Source organism: Monopterus albus, unplaced genomic scaffold, assembly GCF_001952655.1.
Source record: "Monopterus albus unplaced genomic scaffold, M_albus_1.0 scaffold62.1, whole genome shotgun sequence".
Taxonomy (NCBI): domain Eukaryota; kingdom Metazoa; phylum Chordata; class Actinopteri; order Synbranchiformes; family Synbranchidae; genus Monopterus; species Monopterus albus.
The window spans coordinates 2,245,790-2,260,843 of record NW_018127942.1 but is presented as its reverse complement, the minus strand read 5'-3'; the positions used below and the strand labels follow the sequence as shown (position 1 = coordinate 2,260,843).

At 42.6% G+C, this 15,054-nt stretch overlaps 1 protein-coding gene across 1 annotated transcript in view; it reads right to left on the bottom strand.

The window, feature by feature from the left end:
- The window catches only part of klhl29 (kelch like family member 29), a 212,702-nt gene that overhangs the window by 61,453 nt on the left and 136,195 nt on the right, over nucleotides 1-15,054 (bottom strand). The window contains exon 11 of the mRNA XM_020603683.1: nucleotides 3,388-3,586. Within this exon, the coding sequence (XP_020459339.1) occupies nucleotides 3,388-3,586 (199 nt within the window). The remainder of the gene's footprint in view (nucleotides 1-3,387; nucleotides 3,587-15,054) is intronic.

Here is a 15,054-nt window from a genome sequence, read left to right as displayed (position 1 = left end):
GTCACTAGTCGATCATACCTCAGGAACGCGATGTCTCCCCTCTCCCTGGCCTCCCTAAACTTCGGCATCAATTCCCTTCTTCTCTTCCTTACAGAGTCGGTGTAATCTTCATTTATATAAATGTTAGATCCTTTAAGCTTCTTTGCTTGTTGCAATATGTGTGCCTTATCTTTCTCTTTCATCATCTTTACCATCACCGCCCTCGGACAACGATCCGAAGGTTTCCCGACTCTGTGAGCCCGCTCCATCTCAATTTCTTGATGAATTTGCAGATTATTTTTCAGAATCTCCTTCACTTTACATTCTGCTTCCGACCAGCTTTCTCCAGTTGTCTCCTTGATTCCCTCAAAGATCAAGTTTTTTCGCTTGGACTGTGCTTCCAGATGCTCCATTTTATCCGTTATAGTTATTAAACTCTCACACGTTTTGTAGACGTCATCCCTCGTTTCCTTGGTTTGTGTTTTCTGTTCACCCATGGCAGCTTTAATCACATCCACCTCTCGCTGGGTAAACTGCAAACTCGTTTTTATCTCCTGTATTTCTCTGGTCATGTCGTCGAATCTCTTGTTGTTTGTCTCCATAATTAGTTGCACGAAGCCTTTGAAGCTTTCCTGCTGTTGGTTCATCAGTTTGGTTCTGATGATCCACGATGTCCATTACTTGCGCCGCTCTGTGATACATTTCTTCTGCCTCCATATCCTCAGTCGCTTCTCATTTATTAGCTCTTTTCCCTCTTTGAGGCATTTTAGTAGTTGTAAAGTATGTTCAAAGACTTGAAATGTAGAACAGACAAGAGGAGCAGTAAAGACGTCTGCTCTCGCTTGCAGCCCGGAATCGAAAGAATCTTAATGTTGGGTTAAGAGTCTGTTTCACTGCCTATTTTAGCTGGTCAGATACTGTATGTTGGCACTGTTCATAATATTCGAGGTGACATACTGTCACTTTCATGTAGTTTTTCCACAAGTTTACTTTTTGAAAAGGGCCAGGTCCCGTGCCATCTGAGCACGGCTCTATACAGTTTGACAATTTGGCATTTTGTTCTTATTTGCTCTACAGGAATATATTTGGATGAGAAGTTTGGGTCAAATATTGGTTTTTCTAAAAGAATGTTTTCTTATGTTATGTATTTATGAATGAATATCAGCCCATAGAGATAATTACTGTGTTTCTTAAAATTTACTCTTAAATACTGATACTGGCCTCAATAGTCCAGTATTGGCTGGTGTCTACTAACTCGTGCTGAGAAGGCCTGTTTTATGAGTAGAATTTCTATCACTGGATTCACAGATTTACAGCAAGTCTAAATGTGGAAAGATTTAACAATATGTCTTAAACAAGTAAACTACATTTCTAGGCTGAAAAAAATTCAGCGCAAGTCAACACAAACTCAACACACACAGCATGAACACAAACACTATATCACACCCACATATGCATGTGACTCACAAGTTCACAGATTGACTGTGCTCAGCAAGAAGCACTTCACGGATGGCAGTTGTCCTTTCTTTTGCCGCCTGACAGTTATCAGCTGAGCTCAGGTGGTGCCCCATCTGCTTGCACACATTTAAAACACACACACAAACACAAACTCACACACTCACTTTCTGCTTGAACAAGTAGACACACGCTCAAGGAATAAACTCAATCAAACGTCTGCCCTTCAAACGTAATTTCTGATCCCCCTGCCTCCTCCTCTCCCGCCTCTCTCTGACCACATCCCGACCTCTGCGTCTCTTCTCCTACATCCCTGCTCTTTGTCCTCTGAGCACACACAACACTCTCCAACAACTTCAAACTCTCCTCCTACTCTTTATTTGGTCTTTCTTGCTGTCCTGCATGTCAGCATGTGACTTCCCACATATAGCCTGCAATCGCAGTGACCATGCACCCTGCTGTTTAGATCCTGTCCAATGCAGCAGATGGCTGAGCAACACATGCGCACACATACACAACCACGGTCACCAACATGCACATACTAACTCAAAAATAACACTCTGGCCTACAAGAAAACACACAACTACACAAAATGTCAAAGTACATTCCTATTCATCTGTAGAACAAGTACAATGCATCAGATTACATAATTTTAGACAATTTATGAAACCAACGTGCAAGAGCGTGCACACATTTTGATAAAACATTCAGCCCAGTTAGTCAGTTTTTAAAGAATTTCACCTTCAGAAGAATTCAAAACTTGATTGGGAAAACTTTGGTCATTGGGGAACGATGCATCATGGATGTATTCATCCCAGCAACATTTATGCATTTATATAATTCTGTTGTACAGTGCCACAAGCTGCTGTGAATCAATGCACACTTCAGCCTGCATAATGGGGCTGTAGGATGCATAAGATATGCACATACCAAACACTATAAAATGGGCCTCGACAGAACATGCTTGAAGAAACTGCTGCGAACAAAGAAAAACTATTGCATCGAGGATGAGTAATGGGATGATGCTGAGGGCATACAATGCCACAAATGTCTTTTCTCAAGAGGTAAATTATTTTTTATAAAGCCTCGTGCGATTGCATTACCGGCAATTAAAGATGCAAAAATATGAACCTAACGCAGTATCCCCTAATAAAAACACGGGCTGGATGACAGAGTTGACTGGTAAACTGACCTCTCCATAAAGTGCCATTTGTTAGGCATTTATCTTTATTCTACCAAGCAGAAAATAACTTGAGCTGAATGGCAAGGTGTGCTGGTGTGAAGCTTATAATACCATGCAACCACTATAATTAGGCAGCTCTTTACAGGGTGGGGCCCTGGCCGACCTCAGGGAAAAGTCTAATGGCCAAAAGCTATTTGCAGGTGTGTTCCAATTTCCATGGATGGTTCTTTAATTTAAACAACATAAACAAACATGGTCTTCAATGGTGCAGACATTGGAGGCAGGTGGACAGAGGATGGCTGGAAGGTTGGTTAGAAAGTGAGGACAGACCTGACTGTGCTTAGCTGGTGTTAAAAAGTTGATAGGCGATGTTTGCGGTAAAAGATCTTGGGTTCAACCAGACCGCACGACCCTGGAAAACGATCAATCAGGTTTGTCTTCAGTAGTCGGATTGTAGAAAGAAAATCTTTTTTGGAAATATGACTTGTCGCCCATGTCAATTTAAGTATTGAAAGTCATAGTATGATAAAATGAACACACTGCAATGGCGAAGCAGGATCTCCTTGTGAAGACCTGATCTCTGTGTTACCTTGTTGTTGTAAATATTAATGCAGGGTGCACAGAAGTGGGCAATGTGATCTGGGGTGGTTACAGTGGCAGTGAGAGGATCATGTCCCTGTCACATCGTTCTTACTCTAGGTCATTCAGGTCAGCGATAATGGACATCTTAGGTGTGTACTATACTTAGGTGTGTGAGTGTGTGTGCGTACCAGCAGAAAGCCTTGGCCTGGTCCTGGGCGTCTGCATTTCTTGTCGTGCGTGGGGCAGCATGTGGTAACGTTTGGCTTCGTTGACCAGATCACGACATGCCTCTGATGATTTGATCAGCTCCTCATTGTCCACCACATTGAGGAGGTAGGACGGGTGGATGAAGGGAAGACGCACCACCGCTAACAGCTCAGACAAATGCTGAAAAATACATAGAGAAGAGGAAAATAAGATAGTGATGCTTAAAAACAACAAAGGAAAAAATAAAGAAGCAAAGCAAACAGTGGTAAAGCATAGTTCAGACATCTAAATTTATTCAGACTGATTATGGCAAAGGTCCCCAGTGAGTCAAGATGTTGCAGGATGTCATGCAGTGCCATGCTGACTGCATCATCCACTGACCTACTTGCCCAGTAGGCAACCTGCAGGGGATCCTGCCAGGGGTCTGTGGTGTCCTTCAGATGGGCCAACACCAGTCTCTCGAAACACTTCATAACTACAGATGTCAGAGCGACAGGTCTGTAGTCGTTCTGTTCTCTGATGGAGGGTCTCTTGGGAACTGAAATGATGCTCCACTGATCTATTGAAGATCTGGGTAAAGATGGGAGCCAGCTGGTCGGCACAAACTGTCAGGCAGGAGGGAGTCACACTGTCTGGGCCTGGTGCCTCTCTGATCTTTAGTTTTTTAAAAAGGCTACGCACATCCTGTTCACAGACCCTCAGGGGTGGGGGGCTGAGGGGAAGGGAGGTGGTCATGTCGGAGCAGCTACTGACTGCAGGTTCAAGGTGGGGAGAGAGTGAGAGAGGGGTGTGGAGTCCTGCTTTTCAAACCTGCAGTAAAACAGATTCAGTTTATCTGCCAACTGATGGCTCTCCACAGCGGGGCGGATGGTTGCCTGTAGCTGGTGTTCCGTAAGTTCCTCCACACTGACGGCGGATCATTAGTCAGACAGTGTGTAGCTCCACTCTGCTGCTCTGATCTCCTTTGTCAGTGTGTTTCTAGCCTGGTTTTACAGGATCCTGTCCCCAACTCTTATAGGCCTCCACTTTGCAACGATGGAGCTGCTTGAGCTTCACTGTGAACCAGGGCTTGTTGTAATTGTATGTGCAAAAAAACTTAGTGGGCACCCACATGTCCTCACAGAAGCTGATGTACGATGTTGTGATGTTCAGCCATCTTAATTAATTTAGACTGAGTGAAACTGCCAAGGATGATCAAAGAGTTTTTATATGAACCAAATTCAACAAGTAACAGATAAAAGCACACTGTATCACACTGTAATCAGTGAACAGAGGCAATAACATCAAAGAACAGCTGGTTCAATGCACAACCTCATTATAAACCCTTTTTTAAAAATAATATCTTTAAAGAAGGGAGGAAGAGCAACCATCATATTTGATAGAATCTGGGACTGTGAGGAAACCTGTTTGTAGTGAGACCTTGAGATCACTTACTAACAGTGTCACACCATGCATGTGTCAGTTTTCTATTTCTATACATATGTGGGACAAAATGCTCTGGCAAGGATAAAAAATTTGAGAAAATATTCTCCAAAATTCTGTTTTTTTCCCTGTATGCACCATGCTAGACTGATTTGCTCTTATCTACCTGAAAAAGCAACTACAAATACCAAGCCAGAAATAACAGTGAGCAAAAAGTTTTCAGTAAGAACCACTCAGCATCTCACTTTCATATGTGCATTTGGTTACACGGCGAGAGCCGGAACGAGGCAGCGGGGGGTATCTTAACCGCTTCTGATTTTTTTCATCTCCCAATCAAATCATTCATCTGACAGCTATGTTCTTCTGCAGCTAAATTAAGATCCAGTCCTGCTTAGTCATAACCCAGTCAAGTCAAGAGACGATCCAACGTGAGATGCTGCAGCACCACCTGCTACAGTTTTTAATGCTAAATTTTCTTATCACACACTTATGGCTTAAAATTGGCCCATTTTTCTTTAGGGGTCTGTTTGGATGAGCGCATGCTTGATGATTAGGCTTTGAACCTAAATAATGAAAGTCCTCAACTGTAGCAACAAATACTTTTGCTTTTGTCCATTTTCGTTCCATTGTTAGATTTACATGCGCCTATACTGTATAGGTGTTCAGACACAGAGGCAGGACAGACTGTTTCCATGGAAACCTCGTCTATAGCTCTGACTGCTTTGTGTGTGTGTGTGTGTGTTTTTGTTTCCAGTGAGTGTGTAACTGTGCCGGTCTGCACCCCCCATGGGAATCTCATCTATGTTGACAATAAAAGCTGTAAACGTGCATGGACAGAGCGACAGCGTGCTGGGCAGAGATTGACCCTGCTGACCCTTCGCCTCAGAGCGACGTGACCGAGCCACACGGGGGTGGGGACGACAACACAGCAGACTCAAACATAATTCAGGGGAGAACAAATAATAAGCTGACACTATGCCTAAGCATCTCCCTCTCTCACCTGAGGCACTTTTACTCTGGCATGTGTCCCATTTATTCTCTACCAATGTCCTGAGCACATCTTGCCAGAAAGGAGAAAATAAGACAGTGGAAGATAACAGGAAAGGGACAAAGACGAGAAGAGAAAAAGGTTTGAGGAGAAAGGGAATGAACAGCAGAGAGGTGAGAACAGTGGTGCCTGCAGGATTATCTTATAATACACACAAGAACCGCCTTGAGCAGTGTATTGCTGCCACTATGAGAAAAAAGTTTTGCGAAGTATCCTGTTGTAATGAGAAAAGGTTTCCTCCATAGCTCCCCGGTCAGAAGTAAATAAGGAGTGCAGCCAAAACTACCTAAGGAAAGCACTATGTGTGTCGGATTTTTACACCTTATAAGCAATTTGATTTGTTTAGCTTTACTGTTAACTGACTTTTTACATGTATTTCAAAGAGTCTGTGCCCCAGTTTCTTTTTACATGTATTTCAAACATGCCACTCTTCTCTGAGTCTGTGCCCCAGTTCGGCCATTTTTCTAGATCCAGCAGCTTCTCTCTCAACAACACCCTCCCATGCCAACTTTCTACACAGTGACTAGCAGGAGGCAGAGCAGGTCATCTCCCAACCGGAAGGTTTGTAGTTTGATTCCTGGCTTCTCCAGGTGAAGTGTACTTGAGCAAGACACTGAGCCCCAAATTACTCCCTGTGATATCACCGGTGTGTGAGCGCATGTGTGCTTGGGAGTGCGAACAAGTCAATGGGCAAATAGTGTGAAAGCGTTTTGAGTGTGCTTCAATGCATAGAAAAGTGCTATACAAGTATAAGACCATCTAAAGTCAGTGTGTGTGTCTCTCACTCCAAGCTATGCAGGGCTCATGTTAGGGAGTAGAAATGATAAGAACCACTCTAGGGGTGGATGAGATCATATTAGATAGCACTTCAGGTCATAAATTTGAAACTATATTTCTATACCATATGTTAAATGTGCAAGGACTGCTAGATTGAGAAAGTGAGCAAACTCATTAAAAAATGTACGCACAGTGCACACAGGATTATGGCTGCAGGCGCCATGGGGCGAGAACATGAGGGAAGGGAAAAAAAAGCATGAAAAAAAAAAAAAAAAAAAAAAAGAGAAAAGACAACATAAGTGCAGTGAAGTCAACAGAAGAGAAGATATGAGACGGGACATGACAGCTCTATAGCAGGCAAGAGAAATCTGCTGATGACATTTCCTCTCTGCGAGCACGCTCGGAGCGAAACGCTGTCCTGCAGATGGGACTGTCTGCTTCCCTCTTTCACAAACGCACACAGCTTACCCAATAGTTTATCAAACAAACAGTTCAATACCCACATAAACACTGGTGGTCCCTCGCAGCACCTCAGCTCAAACACAACAAGGTAAACTGCAAGCTGTTTAGCATATCAAGACTTTCTTAAAGGAAAAACCATCAGCTCATGAGAAGCTACTAGTTATAGTTACTGAGTCATATCCCACTTAAATGGAGGTGGCTTATTGCTCTGACTTTCCATTACAAGCTTATTATCATTAAGTCTGCCATAACCTTACCTACTATGGTCTTATGACATTGTATCAAGTTGTTAATGCCAGTTATCGTGTGTAGACAAATCCTTTTGATACTATGTCCTTTTTAGACAAATATCATCCAAACTGGTACAATCTACATGCAAAAGAACTCAATTTTTGTTCAAATTTAAAAAGTTTATTCTGGCTCATCAGATCATACATGTACATCTGCAGGCCATCTGAAATAGCTCCACAAAAAAGCAGCGGGACAAGAAAAAGACCTGGACCCCAGAGCTAAATTAAAGCTGCATATGGGGCAGCTTTAGCCAGGTGGTGCCCTTGGTGGCACAGCAGATATAAACAGGCTCAAATGTCTGGGGATGTATGATGAAATCTTGCTCTTATTTGGAACAGCAGGTGACCGAAAGAGAAGTCGCTGGACTTTAAATTTGTCTTCTTTGGTGTGCATGGTGTATAGGTGTCATTCAAATATTCTGGTCTCCTGTGTAGTCCAAGAAGAAGTAGGTCAGGTAGGCTGGAGTTCCTTGAAGTGCCCATAACTGTGAACATATGCTACAGTCTTGACCTGTTCCATGTGTTTCCTTGCCTCAGTGCATGCTGGCATAGATATCAAAGCTCTTGAATAGAAAATCAGTCACTGAGGTGCTCCTATAGAATCAAGCTGCATTTAGAATTCAATGAGTAGACAAATTCGGAGCACACCCACTCAGCAGGTCGAGAGTCCAAGGCATGATGGAAGAAGCTAAGCTGTAGAGATCCACGCACATGTGCTCTCATTAGCTGTATTGTCTTGGTTTGCTGTAAAACCGCAACCACATCAGTGTTCATTCACACACCTACATCCCAAGTTTACTTTATCATTCGAATACAAACTACTATACCATCTGCAAACCTTAGTCACAGACAAACTCACGTCTGATGCAGCCTCTCTTCACTTGCCAAACATCTTTAAAATGGCTGTAACACTACCTCAAAGAGACAACATCTGGTCTCTGCAGAAAGGAAAGAACTGCTACCACATGAATATTAACCCAAAAACACAACCCACACCAAGATATGTGCACATGTGAATACAGAAGGGGACAGGAGGACACACTGCAGCAGTAAGGTCTTTATATGAGTGTATGATTGTACTGTGTCATGATCACGTGTTGGTTGTAGTCATAGCTGTTGTTAATTTATTTGGTGCGTTTGGTCCGAAGGCTGATCTGACTGCAAATCCTGTTGAAGAGATTAAAACAACGTAAAGTCAGTGAACCTGATCTCTGATTAAATAAACCATTGATTCAACCCCGGTAGCCTGAGTGTGTGTGTGTGTGTGTGTGTGTGTGGTGGAGAGTGGTGGGATAATGCCAGGCTATTTTCTTCCACTTTAATTCAGTTTCATTCCTCAATCTCTCTCTGTCTATTTCTGAAAAAAAAGAACACTTCATCTCTAATTCTAACTAACTCACCATCTCTCCCACTGCTTTTTCACTTTCAGTCTCTCTCTCCACCTCCATTCCCGTTCCCTGCTCTTCCTCCCACACATGCATATATCGGCATGGAAATGAGGGAGAGTTGCACACTTGCTGCTAATATTCAAACCCAAAGTGTCAGACCCCAAGAAAAGAGGAGTACTACTTTGTGCCAGCCACTGAAACTACTTGAGCAGGAATTATTGCAGATACCATCTATGCAAAGATCTTGTTTATCTTTGGAAATAAATTATTTTTAAGAGTCAAACAGAAGAAAGTTGGATGGCGCTTTGCAGTTTTGTCTTCTGTAGACTTTTTAAATTTTGGTTGAGAGGCGTTTGTTGGCACTGCTGACTGCCCTGTAACACCACTGACTCACTGATAGACGTTTAAATGGACGGTTAGTTTTCGTCTAGTGGCATGACCATATGTCACGTGCTGATCAGGGGGTGGCAACACCTTATCTAAATCACATCCTTTTATGCAAATCTAGCTCAACTGTAGTTCAGCCAACTAATATTTTTTGCAAAACAGCAAGAGAAGCTGTGGAACTGGGCAGTCTCATGCCTCTTATTTTTTTATCCACTGCATCTAATTACTATGTTGCTCTCTTTTGAATCATGTGCCACTGAGTAAATACACTTAAATCCTTGACTTGGGGGAGGATTCATTTCATATTTGCTTTGCACAGCTTTTAAATGTCACTGTTTACCTGTGCCTCTATGCTACAAATGTGTTAATGGATTATAGACATGAAAAGGCAAAGGTCACATTTTTATGCAACTGCTGAGCCTGTTAGCCGTGCTAGCAGCAAGGCTCTAGGGATGATGGTCTATCGGGTGATCTGCTGATGATAAAAGACTTACCAGCAGGACGATTCTACAGCTTTACACAATCCTGTTTGTGAGACTTACAGTGCTGTGTTCTGGCGCCTAATAAAGCTTTAAACACATAAATCCGTTCCTCTGACTGGACTTCCTGGATCGCATTTCATTGTCTCACTGGTACATGAAATAACACACTACTGCATAACCCAACTTTTTTTTTTCAACACAGGGCGAATATCCGGCCTTAGTCCAATCCCTTTGTTAAAGATCTACAGTGGCTGAACTCTTTCATTGTCCCATTTTTCCCCACTTGTCTCAACTGCCAAAATTCTGTCACCTGTTATGTTTTGGATTAACTCTCCACTTTATGTGCCAGACATACCCATGAGATTACACCAATAATGTCAATGTGCATCTTCCTGGTGAATTCAAGCTTGATTCCTCAGTAAGTGAAATTATTCTCGTGCTTTATATAAACTTGGATAAGTCAAAATTTCTTACATGTGTGAAACTGAGTTGCAGGCTGATTTTTCTGTATCTCAAAAGCTAATCTCAAAGGTAAGTAACAGATCTGATATTCAAACAGACTGAAACAGATGTTTTGTCTGGTAAATGCTGATGAAAGTATTCAGAGGTTTACAGCCCTCTGTGGAAGTATAATGAGTGAAGAGCGCATGTATTGGATATATAAGAACTGTGTGCTAAAATGGGTTAGACTGTCATTTATCATGCGTGCGTGCATGTGACAAGAACCAGGTAGATGAGAGTACTCAAATCACTCAGACCACTGAGTGACATGTCTGCATTCAGCAGATGAGAGGACGCAGCATGTGTCCAACTCCACTGTTTCTCCATAAGCAACAAGCTTCATGAGCAGTCCCTCTCTCATGCACAGGAGTACACACGGGCTGAATGTGAGCGCTGCCCCTCCAGGCATACGGTGTGACCGGTCATTTTCATCTTCTGCCTACTCGGCCCAACAATCCGTGTACACTTTTAAAAGGGGATGCAAATCACAGCCAGTACTGTGCCAACTAAAGGATACCGAGTGTACAGCACATGAGCTTTTAACATTACTAATGAGGGGTTCTGTGCTTTTATCAGGTGGAGCATATGGAAGTGTCCACGGGGAGTCTGAGGACATCTGGAGAAGGTACTGTAGTTTTACCTTGTCCACACACACTTTTCCCTTCTTCTATTCTCCCTGGACATTGGGCATTTATCCACGTGCATTCTGATATGCAACCCAAATACAGTAACACCTTGTGACATAGCCTTTCTAATGGTCTTGAACACTGACCAGCTGATGCACATGCCCAGCAGCTCTGTCAGAAAGCATCTACTGCTAAAATTGCAAGCTAAATGCTACTGCAAAGCCCAGCTCAAAATAAACTCACTGCTTTCTTATTCACACACAAATTCACACAGGCAGACCAACAATGTGAATGAGTTGAGCCTGGTGAAAGGCAAGGATAATGTGTCTAAACAGGGAGCCTCTTAGATTTGTCAGAGGCAGCAGAAAAGCAGCCAGGAGGCCTCCATCCACTCACTCAGATGACAAACGTCCACCGAGCTTTTCCCATTCTACTACTGTCAGCGAAGACTAACACCTCGCGAGCATGTGTGTGTGTGTGTGTGTGTGAAATGATTCAGTGCCCTGACGGCATCAAATAAATGACACATGAACGGTCATATCTATTTGCTTTGCTCTGAGCAGACAGGACTATGTGTCTGCTTTAGTGTGAAAAACGGACAACCCGATGGTTAAAACGCAGCACTGTATGCAAAATAAAAATAAAAAAACAACCATATTCACTCACTGACTCACATGTACTGCCTCACTCAAGTGTGTGTTCAACAGAGCACGTGCCCATGTTTAGCCTGGCAGTGCTAACAAACCCACTCAGCTGAAAATGGCCACAGCTCAGTTTCCTTTTAAGTGTATGCAGGATTCTGTGTGAAAACATATGCATGTGCTTTTTCTTCTGGTAACACATAATGGACTAGTAAAATAAACTCTTGCAATTGCGACTTCCTTTGGCTTTAAGAGATGCTTTGCTGAGTGGGATACTTTGTGTATTTTTGCAACCACATGACTATGTGTGCATACCAGCCGGAAGCACGAATGGGGGATGGAGAGAAACGTAGCAGATGACAGAAGATGACTGCTGCCCTGAGCAGCTACTGACAGGTGCAGTGTGCTCAGCTCTGAGGCCTATTTCAGCACGGCTTCATTCAAAGGAAAAAAAAAAAGCTTTCTTCTGCTCATTTAATTCAAATACTTGACAGAGAGTCTGCTTGCTGTATATTAACATATATCTTTCTGGCATTTTCACTGAATTATCTTTCACAATAAATGGTATCTAGTAACTTCTATTAATTCCTTATCAGTGATGTAGTGGAGTACCTTTTTATTCACTAATCTCAGAAAAACAGAAGACTGCTTCTTTTGAACAGTTTGAGTCATTTGTTCTCTATGCAGCCTATCTCGTGTGTTTATAGGAGAGCCCAGGGGAAATGAGCCTTTGACTCGCTCTGGATATGCAGCTGCCGTGGTTGAGTGGCCGCAGTTCAACTGACTGCACACATCAGGACCGAGCGCACGCTGGGACGACAAAGGACACAGATGACAATGGAGGTCTGGAGTTCACTGGCTTGCATCAGATCCCGTCCACTCTCTAATAGGCAAGTTGTACGTGGGCTGACATACAAGCGATTCCCCAGTCTTGTGTGAGTGTTTGGGTACAGGACCAAGATCTGAAAAGTGACATTATTTGCGTTTTGTGTAAATCCCAAAGTGTGCATGTACAGGAGTGTGTATATGTGAGTTGGAGAGAAAGAGGGAGAGAGGCAGAGTGGCAGAAGAAAAAGCAACGACGGCCCGCTGCATCAATCTCCATTGCTTGGCTAAGACTGTGTATTTGTCACAGATGAAGCTGGCGGTGTCCTGCGTCACATCCACCTCGGCTCACTCAACATTTTCAGTACCCCCTTAAAGGGATGATTGCTATGGCATAAAGCTCCTCACCTTAAAAACACAATTAACCTTTTCTTAACGGGGTGCCCGGTGATGAAGAGTTCCTGGTTTGAACTTGGACTTAAAAAGAGAATGACTAAATTAAAAGTGATGCCTATGGTGAAAGGGTCATTTGTAGTTTTGAAGGTAAATGAATCCTAAAACAAAAAGGGAAACTCCGTTTGTATCCCTTCACAACCTCAAAGCATTTCTGTCCTTTGATAATTTTATACTCTAACTACATAATGATGGCATCATTTGTTCTGGGAAAATGATTATTTTTTTTCCCTTAATGAATGCATCATATCACCACATTACCCAAGTCAATTGTATAAAATCCCCCAAATAATAACTAAAAACCTAGATGTGTATGAAGTAATAGCTATGGCTACAATAATTTGGCCTGGGAACTGAAAATGTCAAGGCAGGGCATTGTTATTTATAATGAGGGGATAGCAGGTCCTTGCTAGTGGCAAGGCTGTCCTTTTTTTTTTTTTTATCACAAAAATACACCATTAACTGTCCTTTTAAACGTTACATTAGTTGGCCACTTTTCAAAGAGCCAATTAATCAGCCTCTTTTGTCAAGTTGAGTCACCTGGCAAGACAGGATCTTTTATGAAATATGTTGAAGTGAGGTGTAATGGAGGTCCTATTCAGGGACTTGGCAGAGAAGGGCCTGTTATAATTGGTGCCATGTGTCTGTGGTCGTCCCACAAAAGGCTGCTGAATGAAAGGAAGGACAAGTCTCTGTCTGTCAGTACCTTCAGAGAGAAAACACAGAAGGACAGTGTTGTACAGCTGCTTGTTTATCTAACTTATAAAACCAGTGTTTTGCAGACTGAAGGTGGATTTAGTTCTCAGTGTTCAGTCTTTTGATCAGTACAGGACCAATCCCCATAAATGGAAGGACATTATGTATTCTAGGGCTGCAACAACTGGCAACAAATTTAATTTGTCCATTACCCTTTGCTCAATGATTGGTCTATAAAATGACAGAAAATGGTGAAAAATTCCCCTCATTATTTTCCAGAGTACAAAGTAACTTTTTAAAATGAATGTACAGTTCAAAACCAATAAAGAACAAAGGAAAATCGACACATTAACAAGGCTGAAGGCGGACAGTGTTTATGTGTTCAATAAATGACATTTAAAGGAATACTTTTCAGAAATGTACTTACTCAATTTCCTGTTGAGAGTTGAGACTGTTCCCTTAAAGGCTAGAGAGAGATAGAAAGTGCTAGCTCGGGTCTCAGCATCTTTAAAGCTCACCAGCTAACATGTTTTATATCATTTTTAATTTGTTGGACAGAGCCAGGCTACCCGTTTTTCCCCTGCATTCAGTCTTTATGCTAGGCTACGCTAACTCTCTCCTTGCTGTAACTTTATATGTAACAGACACGTGACCTCCTCGCTTGAATCTTATCAAGAAAATTTGCATATGTTGCAAAAGATCAAACTATTCCATTAAACAATCAATAATCATGTATTGTGGATTATTTCTTTATTTCATAACTATTCATTTCAACAATAAATGTTTACCTTAAGGGTGCGTCATTTTCTTTAAGTATCTATAACTCCATTTTACATCATACATATATAAACGCCTGCAGGGCAGAACACCTTCAATGATAGTCAAAGAAAACTGAAACAGCTCCCTTGTTTCATTCAGTGGAATTGTGTCTCACAGCAAACCATTATTAATGCTCAAAAGCTCTCCGTCTGTCTCTAAGCAATGTCCGGGCACTGTTTCCTGCTGCCATCGGATGTTAGTGACAGCATAGTGGAGAGAGAAAATTGCATATTATTTACCCAGCGCCTTCAATATACCACTTTTCCACTCTATAGCCTGCAGCTTACAATCGACAGCACATGCACGGGCACAAAAATGTACAAAGACACATGCACGAGCACACAAATGTACAGAGGCACACATGCACACTCAATGCAAACACACGAATTTAGCTCAAGGCTTCAAGCCTTTCCTCCCTGTCGCCTGAGTTTTTCAGTGGTCCTATCTGCCCTGACATGTCATTAAAAAGTGTCACACGTTCTGGGGGGGTGCTCTCAGCCTCCAAACTGGCAACAGGGATGGAGGTGGGGGTGGGAATGATGAGCTGGTGCTAGACCACGCGTGCAAACTCAGCCCTCGGGGTCACATAGCCTTCTCCTGTGGTATGATGGAAGCCAGCTCTTTTCTCTCTGGTCTCCTTCTCTCCTGTCCTCTTTGCTGAGACCAGGGCTTGCTAGCTGGTTTTTGGGTCACATAAGGGCAGGAGATTTGAGCTTGACCGTGAGCACAATCACATCGTCTTTCCCTGGATGTCACGGCTCTGCACAGAGGCACAATCCGTTGGATATCAGATTAGAACACAGGGCCTTTTTTCCATTCCAATTTCTTCAC